Here is a 17,611-nt window from a genome sequence, read left to right as displayed (position 1 = left end):
TGTTGCTATGTGATGATAGTTATTTGTTTTGATTGTCACAAATTTTAAAAGTTAAAAAATGCAACAAAATTGTTTTAATTATTATAATGCAATATTTTATGAAAACTTTAAATATTCTTGCGCGCTAAAAAATGGCTGATGAAGGTGAAGGTCGTACGATTACTTTATACATAGTAAAAGTTCAAAATATTGTAAAATGTTCTTTTGTTTATACAATATGTTGGTTACTAAGCTTTTTGTATTGTAGTAGCAAAAAATAATTGTTTTAGTAACAAGTACGAATCTTTTCTCACGGTAAATTTTGAATTTCCCATGAAGCTTATAACAAATTTGTACCGCAACATACAACAAGTTCGCTATCTCGCATCCTGTGCAACGGGCGGTGGCGTAGTCGTAGGTTATCTATTTTTCGGTGTAACGTAAACGTTCATAGTTTTGCATCTATTTTGAAATGTTTGATGAAAGTAAGGATGCTGTTATAACGATAATTAATATGGAATGTGTCTTGGAGTAAGGTTGCACAGAAATTGATGTCGTTGGGAATACTCGCTAACAAATGAAAATAAAGTAAATACTGTCCTACGATTCTACCAAACTATGAAGAATTTTAAATGAAAAATACAGTTAGTGTTAATATGTATCGCAGAAAACATTTCCCATCTTCATGAAGTGGTTATGAACGCAAAAGGTTGTAGTCAATGTAAGGCTCTTGACCCAAGATTCCTGTAGCCGTTTTAGTATTTTAAATAAACTTAATGCGCTATCAAAATGTTTTTTACAACAATGAAGTTTTGCTATGCAGTTCTTTTCTTTGTTCCTGTTGTGTCGCTTCCAATTGTAGTCCCTTTGTATTACTGAATGCGTAGGCCTACCATTTTTACGAATTGCGACTTGACCTGTTTAGTATCTCTAAAAGAAATGCAGTTTTGGGTATTAGTGATATTGTAATTAATGAAGTCATGTGCTTTAGTCATATTTCATTTTGATTACCATCAATAATTTTACACTTTTAATTATGTAGTCGCCGTATCCTGTTAAAAAGTGCTCACTGCTGTCATACCATTGTGACAATATCTTAGTGTGCTGTTATTATGTTTATTTTATATTTTTTCACTTGCTAAAAGATCGTAATTTGATCATTTATTTAATGTGCTTCATATCTCTGTAGGTTGTATGTTTGTTTAAATTTTATCAGATGTGCCTCCTCCTTTGGAGGACATGACCGATGTCATCAATAGGATCTCAGCGCTCAAAGCCAAGGTGAACAAACATCAAAAGCTCACCACAGTAGAAACTCGTTCCATCTCTACTCAGGCAACAACAGTCAGTTGCTCAAACAATGCTCAGGAATCCAACAAACCAAAGCATGTTTCGACACAACCCCTGCAACCGGGACCGAACTCAGGCGATGTTTGTGGGTTTGGTGGAATGAAAAAGGGATTTCTTGCCGGTGGTCTGGAGAGTAAGAAGCAAGCGGCTGCCAATGCCAGTAATGGCAAAGTATCGGACAATGCAGTAGCTAGTGCTAGTGATGTGCCACATATTAAATCTGATCCGTCCAAAACTGGCGACCACTTAGTTATGCAGGAGGTGCAAAGAATGCGAGACCAGCTCCAAAAAACAGGTGGGTCCATAATCAGTTTGAAAGTTGGCAAGGAGACAGGTATTGATAGACAACGCAATTGTTTTCTTTGATTAATATTATGTAGCCTATACTTAGGTATGATCAGAGATATAGAGCGAGTGTTATACTAAGATATGATCAGAGATATAGAATAAGTGTTATACTAAGGTATGATTAGAGATATAGAGTAAGCGATATACTAAGGTATGGTCAGAGATATAAAGTAAGTGTTATACTAAGGTATGATTAGAGATATAGAGTAAGTGTTATACTAAGGTATGATTAGAGATATAGAGTAAGTGTTATACGAAGGTATGGTTAGAGATATAGAGTAAGTGTTATACTAAGGTATGGTTCGAGATATAGACTAAGTGGTATACTAAGGTATGATTAGATATATAGACTAAGTGTTATACAAAGGTATGATTAGAGATATAGACTAAGTGTTATACTAAGGTATGATTAGAGATATAGAGTAAGTGTTATACTAAGGTATGATTAGAGATATAGAGTAAGTGTTATACTAAGGTATGATTAGAGATATAGAGTAAGTGATATACTAAGGTATGATTAGAGATATAAAGTAAGCGATATACTAAGGTATGATTAGAGATATAGAGTAAGTGTTATACGAAGGTATGATTAGAGATATAAAGTAAGTGATATACTAAGGTATGATTAGAGATATAGAGTAAGTGATATACTAAGGTATGATGAGAGATATAGAGTAAGTGTTATACTAAGGTATGATTAGAGATATAGAGTAAGTGATATACTAAGGTATGATTAGAGATATAAAGTAAGCGATATACTAAGGTATGATTAGAGATATAGAGTAAGTGTTATACGAAGGTATGATTAGAGATATAGAGTAAGTGTTATACTAAGGTATGATTAGAGATATAGACTAAATGTTATACTAAGGTATGATTAGATATATAGAGTAAGTGTTATACTAAGGTATGATTAGAGATATAGAGTAAGTGTTATACTAAGGTATGATTAGAGATATAAAGTAAGCGATATACTAAGGTATGATTAGAGATATAGACTAAATGTTATACTAAGGTATGATTAGATATATAGACTAAGTGATATACTAAGGTATGATTAGAGATATAGAGTAAGTGTTATACTAAGGTATGATTAGAGATATAGAGTAAGTGTTATATTAAGGTATGATTAGAGATATAGACTAAGTGTTATACTAAGGTATGATTAGAGATATAGAGTAAGCAATATACTAAGGTATGATTAGAGATATAAAGTAAGCGATATACTAAGGTATGATTAGAGATATAGAGTAAGTGTTATACGAAGGTATGATTAGAGATATAAAGTAAGTGATATACTAAGGTATGATTAGAGATATAAAGTAAGTGATATACTAAGGTATGATTAGAGATATAGAGTAAGTGTTATACTAAGGTATGATTAGAGATATAAAGTAAGCGATATACTAAGGTATGATTAGAGATATAGAGTAAGTGTTATACGAAGGTATGATTAGAGATATAAAGTAAGTGATATACTAAGGTATGATTAGAGATATAGAGTAAGTGTTATACTAAGGTATGATTAGAGATATAGAGTAAGTGTTATACTAAGGTATGATTAGAGATATAGAGTAAGTGATATACTAAGGTATGATTAGAGATATAAAGTAAGCGATATACTAAGGTATGATTAGAGATATAGAGTAAGTGTTATACGAAGGTATGATTAGAGATATAAAGTAAGTGATATACTAAGGTATGATTAGAGATATAAAGTAAGTGATATACTAAGGTATGATTAGAGATATAGAGTAAGTGTTATACTAAGGTATGATTAGAGATATAGAGTAAGTGTTATACTAAGGTATGATTAGAGATATAAAGTAAGCGATATACTAAGGTATGATTAGAGATATAGACTAAATGTTATACTAAGGTATGATTAGATATATAGACTAAGTGATATACTAAGGTATGATTAGAGATATAGAGTAAGTGTTATACTAAGGTATGATTAGAGATATAGAGTAAGTGTTATATTAAGGTATGATTAGAGATATAGACTAAGTGTTATACTAAGGTATGATTAGAGATATAGAGTAAGCAATATACTAAGGTATGATTAGAGATATAGAGTAAGTGTTATACTAAGGTATGATTAGAGATATAGAGTAAGTGTTACACTAAGGTATGATTAGAGATATAGAGCGAGTGTTATACTAAGGTATGATTAGAGATATAGAGTGTTATACTAAGGTATGATTAGAGATATAGAGTGTTATACTAAGGTATGATTAGAGATATAGAGTAAGCAATATACTAAGGTATGATTAGAGATATAGAGTAAGTGTTATACTAAGGTATGATTAGAGATATAGAGTAAGTGTTATACTAAGGTATGATTAGAGATATAGAGTAAGCAATATACTAAGGTATGATTAGAGATATAGAGTAAGTGTTATACTAAGGTATGATTAGAGATATAGAGTAAGTGTTACACTAAGGTATGATTAGAGATATAGAGCGAGTGTTATACTAAGGTATGATTAGAGATATAGAGTGTTATACTAAGGTATGATTAGAGATATAGAGTGTTATACTAAGGTATGATTAGAGATATAGAGTAAGCAATATACTAAGGTATGATTAGAGATATAGAGTAAGTGTTATACTAAGGTATGATTAGAGATATAGAGTAAGTGTTACACTAAGGTATGATTAGAGATATAGAGCGAGTGTTATACTAAGGTATGATTAGAGATATAGAGTAAGTGTTATACTAAGGTATGATTAGAGATATAGAGCAAGTGTTATACTAGGGTATGATTAGAGATATAGACTAAGTGTTATACTAAGGTATGATTAGAGATATAGAGTAAGTGTTACACTAAGGTATGATTAGAGATATAGAGCGAGTGTTATACTAGGGTATGATTAGAGATATAGACTAAATGTTATACTAAGGTATGATTAGAGATATAGAGTAAGCAATATACTAAGGTATGATTAGAGATATAGAGTAAGTGTTATACTAAGGTATGATTAGAGATATAGAGTAAGTGTTACACTAAGGTATGATTAGAGATATAGAGCGAGTGTTATACTAAGGTATGATTAGAGATATAGAGTAAGTGTTATACTAAGGTATGATTAGAGATATAGAGCGAGTGTTATACTAGGGTATGATTAGAGATATAGACTAAGTGTTATACTAAGGTATGATTAGAGATATAGAGTAAGTGTTACACTAAGGTATGATTAGAGATATAGAGCGAGTGTTATACTAGGGTATGATTAGAGATATAGACTAAATGTTATACTAAGGTATGATTAGAGATATAGAGTAAGCAATATACTAAGGTATGATTAGAGATATAGACTAAGTGTTATACTAAGGTATGATTAGAGATATAGAGTAAGTGTTATACTAAGGTATGATTAGAGATATAGAGTAAGCGATATACTAAGGTATGATTAGAGATATAGAGTAAGTGTTATACTAAGGTATGGTTAGAGATATAGAGTAAGTGTTATACTAAGGTATGATTAGAGATATAGAGTAAGTGTTATACTAAGGTGTGATTAGAGATATAGAATAAGTGTTATACTAAGGTATGATTAGAGATATAGAGTAAGTGTTTTACTAAGGTATGATTAGAGATATAGAGTAAGTGTTATACTAAGGTATGATTAGAGATATAGAGTAAGTGTTATACTAAGGTATGGTTAGAGATATAGAATAAGTGATATACTAAGGTATGGTTAGAGATATAGAATAAGTGATATTCTATGGTATGATCAGATATGTAGATTAAGTGTTATACTAAGGTATGGTTAGAGATATAGAGTAAGTGTTATACTAAGTTAAGCTGTTATGTAATCTTGTTTTAATCGTATACCGATTCATGCCTTATTTGCTTATCTCCATAAGATGCTTGGCTCACAGAAGACCTCCTTAATAAACTTGGTAACAACGATAAGTTGATGACAATGATGGCTGACCCGAGGTGTGAGCGGGCACTTCAGGAGTTCCAGGCCAATCCGGACAAAGCCTTGATCACCTATCAGCATGACAAATATATACAGGAGTTCTTTAGGGAGTTCTGCGATGTTTTAGGTAGGGCTTGAAACTGCCCAACATCTGCTCATTTCTCATGTCCTGCTAATACTTATTTACTGTACTTTTATCTCATGTTTTACAACTTACAACACTCAAATCTTACTGAATACTTAAAGGTTGACTTGCAACAAAATTCACATTACAGTTATTTGGTTTTAAAAGATTCACCATGTCCTACTCTGTTGTTTTGTAAGTGCCAAATATGTGGAATTGTGATTTCAAGCTCTTAAAAGCTCAAAAACAAAACGCCGCCGTAGATTGGAATCTCTTCATTTCGATGACGTAGCCCCGAAATTTGGACATCATCTTGTCACCTATGTTTTCACGTGAATTGAAAGGCCAATACAAAGCTCAATATAAAACTTATCGTAGTACTACTTACTAGATTATGACAAACACTTCGAGTTTTACCGGAGACCCCGTATCAAATATAGATGCTCGCTATTTTACAGTCTGGTTTCGGCCTGGTCTAATTGGCAAGTCGTAAGCTGATCATGTGACTCAATACTTCGCAAATAATTTCTGCAGCACTTTTCGATTATCACAAGTGACCAACAGGCTCGTCATGATTATCAGACAATGATATGTACTCTTTCAAGCTAAGCTTACTAATTAAACGAATTTTTATGGTAAGTTTTAAGATATCACTGCTATAAGTGACAGCATTACAATGACGATAAAATAGACCTGCAAGAACAATCGACATAGTTTTATTGAATGCGTGAAGTATATTTGTGAAAATATTTCGACGAATAAGGTTGCAAGAAAGTGTAAACAGAAACCATCTCTCACAACTACATCACATTTGAGCCGTATTGGAAAGGGAATCCAAACCACGGCGGTCTCGTGTGGCTGCGATTTTCTGTTCGTTTTGAGCTTTTAAGAGCTTGTAATCACATTTCCACATATTTTGCACCTACAACACAACAGAGTAAGACATCGTGAATCTTTTCATTTTAAATAACGGTATTGTGAATTTTGTTGCAAGTCAACCTTTAATGCATATTTGTGCGCATATATACAATGGTAGAGATGGTTTACTGCCTTAATCTTTTGAACCCTGGCCATCCTTGTCAATGTGTGTCAGTATCCCTGAGCAATTTGTCCAACATTAGGCAGTTTTGAACCTTTTATTAAATGTATGTAAATATGCCCATGTAATTCGATGATATTTGGTAAAACAACGGTACAAAATTCCAGCAACACAGTAAATCTCATTTGATATTAAAAGGTACGTTTCACAGGTCTTCTGGCTAAAAGAAAAAAAATTGTATGATCTTGGAAACTTACAAAAATCTTTACAGTATCGTCATATTCATTGATCACATGTTCATATCTTATCGTATCATATTCATTGATCACACGTTTATCAATATTTTCTGACTCAAAATAATCTGCAAAGTTATGGTTAGCATCATATAATTTTTCATCTGTATCGCAATCATCTATGACGTACTATCAAACGTGTTGTTTCAAGTTTTTGCGATATCGTCCTAATAAATTTGTTATTACAACGAAGGAGGTAGATAGATACCTAAAAACATTTCAAAATGGAACCTAAATTTCTGGTCGATCGATTGCCCTGTGCAAGAATTGATTAGGTTGAGTTACACTGTTACTTACAGTCATTTGCAAAAGTTTAAGACTAGTTCCAGTTACATACAGTTATTTGGGCTTATCAAGGATTGCTTTCATACTATGATTTTTTCAGTCTTTATGCTGCTTTCAAACCATCAAAGCATTTTGTGGTTTCATTAGGGATGAATTTGAGTCATAACACGTCTTGCACAACGCACACACTAATCAGTTGCATTACACTACCCAGAGCGATCAAACACCTGGATAATTTAAGCTTGCAATTTCAACACAAAAATGGACCAAAAAGCATCACTCTCACCAACCAAAAGAGTTCAAATAGTGGCTTTGAAGGGAGAATGGTACTCTGAGTGACAGCTAGCAGAAAGATTTCACTGCAGCAAGACAGTTGTACACCAAGCCCTCACAAGACATCAAACGACTGCTTCATTCAAGGACAGACAGTGAAGCGGCCGACCCCGAATAACAACTGGGAGGACAGAGAGCATGGTGAAGAGGATTGTGGTGCGCTCACCAAGCTGCTCCTTGATAAAAATTACATCTGCTTCGGAAACAACAGGCGCAAGAATCTCTAGAAGTACCATATCAAGGAGACTATGCAAGGACTTCCAACTTCTATAGAGGAAATCTGCCGCCAAACCGAAGTAGACCCCAGCCATGAAAAAGAAGCGACCGGACTTTGCCAATAAGTACAAAAATTGGACAGCAGATTATTGGTCCAAGGTTCTGTTCTCAGATGAATCAACATTGCTACAGTTCAACTCCCGAAAGAAGCATGTTAACCGGCCTACAGGCAAGCGCTATGTTGATCGGTACACTGTAATGACAATGAAGCACCCCCCGAGTCAGATGGTAGGGGGTGCAATGTCTGTGGTGGAAACTGCAGGTCTGAACATCCTAGAGAACAACACCACCATGAATGGAGCAAAATACAGAAAACTCTTTGAGGATAAATTGGTCTTGCGCATGAGCGTTCATAGTTGTACAGTCTTCATGCATGATGGTGCACCATGCCATCGATCAAAGATAGTGACAGAGTTTTTGAAACAATACAAAGTCCCGGTGCTTAACTGGCCAGTAAACAGCTCCTACATCAATTCCATAGAAAACTTGTGGAGGATATTAAAGAAAAAAGTAGCAGCAAAGCAGCCAGGAAGTCCTGAGGCCATAAAAGAAGCCATAAAAGTTACATGGGTGGAGGAAATCGGTCATCTGTATTGCCGCACCTTGATAGAGAGTATGCCAAGGCGTCTAAAGGCTGCCATCAAAAACCGCGGTGGCCACACCAAATATTGACTCGGAATAGATAAAGCAGACTGATATTCTGTTAGTAACATGAACCCTGTGGTGCCTGGTGTGCCATATTTGGCACACCAACTTTGAACCAAAACTAAGCCCATCAGCAATGTGAATTGGGCCTTTGTTCCTTGTTGCATGGCTGGTGGCTGGGTGGGTCTTCTTTGTTATGGCCCTACATTTTATAATGATTGGTTACCATACTAAGACTCCTTTCTTAGTTCTTGAAGTCGGCCATTTTCTCGAAAGATTTGTACCTGTGAACACCCTGATATTATTCTCTCCCATTCACCAGTTTCAAGGTATGTATTAGAACAATTGTGGTTTATTACATTAGAATACGCCTTACTTTTTCAGTCTATCAAAAATTCATCTCAGAAATAATATATTTAATATGTTTAACAATTAGGGGAATGTAGATGTGTCAAAAATGGCACGTTGGGAATTACAAGTCACTCAATATTCCAATGTGAGGCGGCTTAGTGAATTACAAAAACAGCCATTCGTTACTAGAGTATTACTGACAACTGAAAAATAGACATCATAAATCTCGAAAGGCTGTTGTGCAACCATTTACAAGACAATGTAATATTAATTTCCTTTGGTTATCTAATGTTTAGATTATAATGACAGACAAACAAAAGCAACTCACTGTTCAGAATGTGCTGGAAATAATTGATGGGGATGAAAATGACTTTGGAGAGTTTGAAGAAAGTGATGATGAAGATTTTTTTCCCGCACAAGATCAACCAAACGTATCTGTAAGTTTCCGTTTGAAATGATGCTAATGAGATGTGCATACATGTATTACAAACCCACATGTAGGCTGCATGTACACACAAAATGGCTTTCAATTGTACTGCAGATCAAAAGTTCGTTTCAATTATATTGCAGATCAAAATATTAGTGTAAAAAAGCTTTTTCATATTTGCTAATGCAAACGATGCTGTCATCAATAAATTGTAGGATGACAACTCGAGTGGCGAGGAAGAAAGTAATTTCCTATTGAATGAATTGGCAGTACCTGAAGCGCGCAAACAAGACAAAAGTGTTCAACAAAGCCGACCTGTTTACAGGAGGGAAAAAGATTTTGTTGCGCCTGATGTAGAGTATGCAGGTCTACACACAACACAACCTATAGATATTGTCACTCCCCTACTTTATTTTCAAAAATTCATTGGTATTAGCATGATAGCAACCATTGCTGAACAAACAAACTTGTGCAGTGTGCAGAAAAATGGGAAGTCAATCGATACCAGTAGCAAAGAGATCGAGCAAGTGATTGGGATGTTTCTGCACGGATGTTTCTGGTACGAATGAGCAGCATTCGTCAATACTGGGAAAGTGAGTCGTCGTATGGGCCAGTCAGTGACATAATGAGTCAAAATCGGTTTGAAGCTTTACTCTTTTCACTACACTTTGTTGATAACATGGCCATGTCAGAAGAAGTAAGGCAAAAGGATAAACTTTGGAAGATTCGGCCAATTCTGGACAACTTGCAACAAAGATGTCTAGCTGTTTCACCAAGACAACATTGCTCGATTGATGAGATGATGGTCCCATATAATGGAAAAAAGAGCCCGATACGACAGTACATCAAAAGGAAGCCACATCCTTGGGGATTTAAGAAATGTGGCAGAGCGGGAATCGACGGCATACTTCATGACTTTGATGTGTATCAAGGAGGCGATGGACAACAGACTGAGCTTGGATTAGGAGCTGATGTAGTTCTTAAGCTCATTTCAACACAAGCACCTGGAAAGAGTCACAAAGTTTTTGCAGATAAATTCTTCACCGGCCTTCCATTAATTGCAAAACTGAAAGAAAGAGGAATTCTGTATACAGGTACGGTGAGACAGAATCGGCTGAAAGGATGCCCTCTAAGTGATGAAAAAACTTTGAAGAAGAAAGGCAGAGGATCCTTTGACTACAGAGTTGAAGACATTCATAATGTGACAGCAGTCAGATGGTACGATAATCGTGCAGTCACTCTTCTATTCACTGAGGCTGCTGTCGAACCTATTGGAGAGCCCAAGCGCCGGGATAAAAAGCAAAAGCAGCAAGTGACAATTCCTATGCCAGCTTTGATTTGCAGCTATAACAGTTACATGGGCGGGATAGACTTGCTGGACTCATACTTGGCCAAATATCGATTTTTAATGCGATCTAGAAGATGGTACACTTACCTATTTTGGCAATGTATCATGATTGGTGTAGTCAACGCTTGGCTGATGTATCGTCGCGACTGCCAATCATTAGAACTGCCTGCAAAGGAGGTGCTAAGTAGACGAAGGTTTCAGGTGATTCTTGCTAGCAGTGTGACGCAAGTAAACGCCGTCAAAAAAGGTAGAAGGTCCGCATCTTCTCAAGCCAGGCAGTCAGCTCCAAAGCGTCCACGAGTTGGGCCTTGCGATGGTGTGCGAAGAGACAGTTTTGGGCACTGGCCAGAGTTAATTGACAAAAGAGGGAGGTGCAAGCAATGCACAGATGGCAAGAGCACTGTACAGTGCCAGAAGTGCAATGTCCTGCTCTGTCTAAACAAAGACAGAAACTGCTTCCGGGCATATCATCTTTAGTTGGTGTTTAATTATATTTTTCTTACATGTGCGTGTGTTACTTCTCATTGTCATTAGATTATTACTTTGTAATGTACATGTATGTTTTTGTTCACAGTAGAGCTGGTTTTTTATTATTTGATTACTGTATATTCGGCTATTGAAAACTATTATTATTATTGTTATAAATGCTATTATTGTAATATTATAATTTTAATTTTCTCCAGTAAGTATTTGCATTGAAAGTGTTCATAACATAAAATCTGTGTTTATTTGGCATATCTGATTAGTTGTACTATTACCCAATGTGGCAAATTTGGCACATTAAAAAAAATGCACAAAAAACAACTCTGTTCTTATAATGACATGTAGTATGGTTAAAGGGTGTCTAAATAGTCTGAAAGGCAAGCAGAAAAAAATTTTTATAGCATTATTTCTAGGTCTGGGTACCACAGGATTGAAGTCGAGAAAATAATATTTTTATCAATCAATTAGCAGAAAATAAAGCAATGTAAAAAAAGTACCAGCAATGTGTGATTTAATGATAATTACAACACTGATCTTAAACTTTTGCAAATGACTAGAAGCAACATGTGTGAATGGCGCCATGTAGTTCATGTACATGTAGATGCCAGTATTCCGGTCGGCAGGGTTTCTGACACGCCCTTTTGCAACGCCCTTTTGTGTGTAACCTGGCTAGATTATCATTAATGGAGATATAACATGACGCTACATATTCCATCACCTCCACTATTGATTGAGACTAAAAGGTTTTGCTTTATTTGTTAGAACAAGGAGTAATTTCTACATCTACTGATGTGCAATATGTAGTAATTAAATGGATTATCATTGGTGTAGCCAGAGTTCCAAGATGAACAATGGTTTGAATTATTGGCTCGTCTCATAATTTCTGACAGCTCTGTGTATCGATTTAATTGAGTTTATTGAAATGGTTAAGAAATAGTAAGAAGTCTCTAAATGTGCTAATAACAATTTATTTAATTCCTAATTACTTTGGAGTATTATCAACAAAACTTATTACTATCTTCTATAAAATCGTAAAAAATATTGCCGATTAAATTTGATAGAGTAGTTCTTTTGCTGTCATAAGGTAGCCATAGATTCTTTGCTGCTTCAACTGTTTCAAGTTTACTCATGCGACTGCATGTGTTTTCTGCATGTGCATCTTATATCCATTCGGGGTATAGCCATTCAGGGTATAGCCATTCAGGGTATATCCATTCAGGGTATAGCCATTCAGGGTATAGCCATTCATGGTATAGCCATTCAGGGTATATCCATTCAGGGATAGCCATTCAGGGTATAGCCATTCAGGGTATAGTCATTCAGGGATGTCCATTCAGGGATAGCCATTCAGGGTACAGCCATTCAGGGTACAGCCATTCAGGGTATATCCGTTTAGGGTATATCCATTCAGGGTATAGCCATTCAGGGATATCCATTCAGGGATAGCCATTCAGGGTATAGCCATTCAGGGTATATCTATTCAGGGTATGGCCATTCAGGGTATAGCCATTCAGCGATAGCCATTCAGGGTATATCCATTCAGAATATTTCCTTTCAGGGTATAGCCATTCAGGGTATATCCTTTCAGGGTATAGCCATTCAGGAGCGGAACTTTTTGTGAGATGTGCAATTTCTTATGGCCATAACTTGGCATTGAATCTACGCTTAGACCTCATTGGCTCAGTTATTCTGCGTATTTATGAAGTGTTTTATTGACTCATCATTTGAAAATGGTTTCTTACATATAGGCAATCATTATGAAAACTTGCATGAAGCATCTATAGGGGTGGTTGACAATGTGAAGGGGGCACAGAAAGCTCCCCCAACCACTGAAAGAAAAGAGGAACTGATAAAGGAGGTAAAATCTACGCGGCGCCAGACAACAGCCCCCAAGTCTCACCAACAGTTGAAGAAAGAGGACGACGAGGATGCCAAAGTTAAACAGGTTAGTTGAGTTGTTACAAGTAGCTAGTTGTATGTTTTATGATCTTCTCTTGACAATGAGTCTAATTAATAGGGCATAGCTTGCAAGTCTTGTTTCATGTGTGCTTTGACAATGAATCTAATTAATAGGGCATAGCTTGTAAGTCTTGTTTCATGTGTCGTTTGCAATATAGATGCTTATTGGAGATGAATTCATACATAATTTTTATAGATTATATCGAAAAGTTTCAGTTATTTTTCTATCATTTGGAATTGCTTTTGATGTTTGAGGTGATCTGACTGCCAGGACGTTTCAAGATTAAAATCGACCAAACTTGATCGTGGTTAAGACACTCGGAAGAAAATTACGTGCCAAAATAATGTCACTAGTTCCGCGGCTATCTGTCTCTCGCTCATCGATATCAGCTATCTGTCTCTCACTCATCGATATCAGCTATCTGTCTCTCACTCATCGATATCAGCTATCTGTCTCTCACTCATCGATATCAGCTATCTGTCTCTCACTCATCGATATCAGCTATCTGTCTCTCACTCATCGATATCAGCTATCTGTCTCTCACTCATCGATATCAGCTATCTGTCTCTCACTCATCGATATCAGCTATTGCGTTCAAGTTGCAGCATTACGCGTCTCTATTCTGTTGGTCTTTTTGCAAGTAAAGATGTTATAATCGCACTTCGCTTGAAACGGAGCGTCGTAGCCCTTTTAACATCAAAAACAATCACAAATAATAACGAAATACTGACAGCTTTTAATAAAATGTATTAAAATTTTGTGAAAGTTCATCATTAGTTGTCATGTAAAACCCTTGGTGGCAACTACAATTTCTAGAATGTTTTGGTGTACGCTTGCCTTAACCAGAATAAGTTGGCTTGAGTTGCTGTCGCATAAGCATTCTGTCGTAATAGAATCCTCTTGACAACTCTTCGTCAGGTTCTATCTAACCCCGAGCTTGTTGAGATCTTACAGTCTGAGAATATCATGGAGCTCATTCGAAGCCTCAAAGACAATCCTAGTGAAGCACAAAGGTAGGTATGCACCCTTGTCATGTGACCAGTGCTAATGTCGTTGCGGGTCATGTGACTACTGCTAGTGACTTTGTGTCATGTGGCTAGTGCTAGTGTTTTTGGATGTCATGTGACTAGTGCTAGTGTCTTTGGGTGTCATGTGGCTAGTGCTAGTGTTTTTGGGTGTCATGTGGCTAGTGCTAGTGTTTTTGGGTTTCATGTGGCTAGTGCTAGTGTTTTTGGGTGTCATGTGGCTAGTGCTAGTGTTTTTGGGTGTCATGTGACTAGTGTTAGTGTTGTGTCTGCTTAAGTTTTAATCTGTAGTTGTCCATCACCTATCATTTGCAGATGTGGCATTCGCATATCTTTTTCTGGTGTAGATGCTCATTCATTATTGCAAAAATTGTGCATAGTGTAATAATATTTTGAAATATTAATTTTATCACTTTACAAGACTTGTACTTAACCGCTCATGATATAATTTTTTTGTTGCCATTTTGATAATCTTTGCAGAGATATCTTAAAAAATAATAACAATTCAAGTGAACTTTTAGGACAATATGTTATAGGTTTGCGTGAGACATAATACCTTGCCTTTCTTCGTGTAGGTCTTCTATGTAGCTCCAAGTGACCTTTTCATTCTTTCTTCGTGTATGTCTTCTATGTAGCTCCAAGTGACCTTTTCATTCTTTCTTCGTGTTGGTCTTCTATGTAACTCCAAGTGAACTTTTCATTCTTTCGCTACTGCACACCGATCTATCAGCTTTCGCGGTAATATATTGTAAGTACAGACCATAAGCCCATCTATCGGCTTATCAATAGGGTTTTACTTTTCTTTTCATTACGAAGCCCACACATAAGCTAGACGAATCAAATTTTGTTTCCAATGAAACAACCTTGTTGCCAAGCACGTGCAACCAATAGAAAAGTTGTTGGTTCAACAATTCCATTTCTAATTATTTTTCAAAACGGCAAAACCAGATCGTTATCGTCATGGCAATAAGAAACAACGCGTTCGTTCAATGCAAAAAAGCATCCAAAAAATTGCGAGATTGAGATTTACTAAACAATTTTATACATATCTTGTAGATAACTTTTTCCTGAATATGATGCATTTTACAGTAAAACGTTATCTGTTTTTATTCTCCAGATATTGCTTTAATACTAGCGATATATCCGTTTTTTGAAAATCTGTTTGAATTAATTTGGACAGAATAATCGTTCAGTGAGAATTTAATGCAGTAGTGGAAGAGTGGAACACATTGAGTTACATTTACCAGACAAATATAGAGGGGATAACTCTTCAATAGCAGTGTATTAAACATTTGTCGTAAGCCAGTGATGTATTATTATGTTGTAGACTGCTTTTAGCCGGAGGGAAGGAATTTCAAGAGAAGGTTAAGACCTTGGTTGATGCTGGCCTCCTCGCATTTCAGAGGTAGCTGATAATCACAGCTTGTTTTGTGCTGTTTTGTTTCTCTAAACTGCTGCATCTCTTTTCCTGTCAGTTGGTGCCTTTGACTTCAGTAACTTATTTGAACCTCTCATGGCTGGTGTTCACACTTCCTACCTACTTTTCACATGATATACAAAAATGTGAGTTTAACACTCTTTTTGGTCAGACAATTTCATTTGTAAGCGTGTTCTTATTGGCTCGTGTGCTATCTCTTTATCTCATGAACTCATTCTCTTCATTTTATAGAAAGAGTATAGGAAATACGCACCCACTGGCTGCGCAAAATATTCAATTTTTAAGACTTAACTCATGTTGGAGTTGTCTCACTTTCATGCAGGGTAGATTCAGTTCTGTCCCTGGTTTTTCATCTGTTTCCAGCCTTCAACTCATGTGCATTGACTGTTTTGGCCTTTTGCTCCATTTATCCTACTGATATGGATAAGATGAGTTCTGTTTTATATCTCCTTTATTGACTTTCTTGATAGATTTTTGTGTGTTCAGCTTGTTTTCTGAATGAATAAATATGCATGAGTAGACTGCTTGTCACTACAAATAGTATGGGCTTCATCTCGTTCATCACAATGCATGGCAATCTCAACATGTCATCTCTGTAAGCCTACGAGCTAGGGACACTAGTTTGCACTTGTTTTTCAAAGATTGGCTGTTGGTCATTAACTCTTCTCTGACATCAGGCATGGAAAAGAGCGTGGAGCTAGGCTATTACCTAGGGTAATATCAGCTTCTATTCACATTTATCCCTCGGTTTTACTATAGCGTCCATAGCAACGCATCGGCTATTCACCCGTTTTTTCTATCACACACGTTTTCACATTTAAAAGTATATTCAGCGCAAAATTTGTTCCTATGGTGGTCTGACATCAAATATCTGCAATGTATATACACAATGCACACTACACATACAATGTATATAAACTTTTTAGATAGAAAACAAACTTTATATAGCGGATCAGAGTTAGTATGTTATACAACCTCGGAAATAGAGATTTAAGTGTACTTAAAGGTGTGTTTGCGTCAAATTTGAGTTGATTTTAAGAGAAAGTATTTTTCTTTGTCTATCAGTTGATATGTTGTTTGTTGTGTTAGGCGATCTCATTGTCAAGATATTTGAAGATTAAAATCGAAAAATTTTGATCGTGGTAGAACCGCTCAGGCCAAAAAACCATGCCCAGATTTGCCCAAAATGATGTAACGCGTGATACAACCTGTCTGTATCTCTCGTATTCACATCGGCTATTGCAATAATAGTCCAGTCCTACGCAGCTCTATTGGCATATAATTTATCTTGTATTTGCTCGTGTTGGCTAGAATAAAATTTTAAATCTAGCTACAGATACATTATTACCTATGTCTCAAACAAAGGAAATTAAAAACTTGTCATATTAGCTTCTTCTAAATGCTGTGTAAACATCTTAGTACCGACTACCAATTCTACCGGTCTACGGTGATTATGTCAAGCAAACTATGTAGAATAAGGTCTTTGTATAGACGCAGTTTCATCGCTACCCACACTAGTGATATACAGCCCCTAAAAGCCCCTCCCACATGATGCCCGTCACCTATCCTTGGGGTGCCGTATTTCATTGCCCACACCGAAAACTAGTTTCTTACTATGTTAAATAAGCAAGCTGCGTATTTGAAAAGAATATGTGGCGAAACCAACTACATCCCTAAAAATCATGTATACTGAATCTGTCAACTGTCAACGTTATCGAGTCATTATTAATATCAATTTGTAGAAAAAAATTCACTAGTCACATTTGATTAGTTGATTCAAGTACTAAACAAATGGTTGAGCTATACAAAAGTGCCTGTCCATGCAGCTCTGATTACACTTCATAAATCCATCAAGATTTCAGCACAGGCGTCAACATATGATGTATTCAATGCCTGCAAATCATGTTTTGCATTATCTTCAGCAATATTATTTTATTAGACAATTTTTACAAGCAAATAAATGTTCATTTTGGC

At 35.8% G+C, this 17,611-nt stretch overlaps 1 protein-coding gene and 1 pseudogene across 4 annotated transcripts; one reads left to right on the top strand and one right to left on the bottom strand.

The window, feature by feature from the left end:
• Positions 1–132: 132 nt before the first annotated feature.
• LOC137403606 (uncharacterized) lies at positions 133–16,169 on the top strand. 4 transcript variants are annotated; one of them, XM_068089575.1, is made up of 7 exons: positions 133–144; positions 1,196–1,624; positions 5,552–5,737; positions 12,963–13,159; positions 14,093–14,187; positions 15,527–15,604; positions 15,869–16,169. In XM_068089575.1, exons 2-7 carry the CDS (start codon positions 1,219–1,221, stop codon positions 16,053–16,055), a joined length of 1,149 nt encoding a protein of 382 aa, XP_067945676.1. In that variant the 5' UTR covers positions 133–144; positions 1,196–1,218; the 3' UTR covers positions 16,056–16,169. The 4 variants fall into 4 exon arrangements, with proteins under 4 accessions (XP_067945676.1, XP_067945677.1, XP_067945675.1 ...); XM_068089576.1 differs by lacking the exon at positions 133–144 and adding an exon at positions 192–294; XM_068089574.1 differs by lacking the exon at positions 133–144 and adding an exon at positions 377–464.
• Positions 1,943–2,440, bottom strand: LOC137404080 (uncharacterized; annotated as a pseudogene).
• Positions 16,170–17,611: the final 1,442 nt, after the last annotated feature.

Source organism: Watersipora subatra, chromosome 9 (genome assembly GCF_963576615.1).
Source record: "Watersipora subatra chromosome 9, tzWatSuba1.1, whole genome shotgun sequence".
Lineage (NCBI taxonomy): Eukaryota > Metazoa > Bryozoa > Gymnolaemata > Cheilostomatida > Watersiporidae > Watersipora > Watersipora subatra.
Note: the sequence above shows the minus strand (reverse complement) of the source record. Positions and strands in the feature narration are given on the sequence as shown.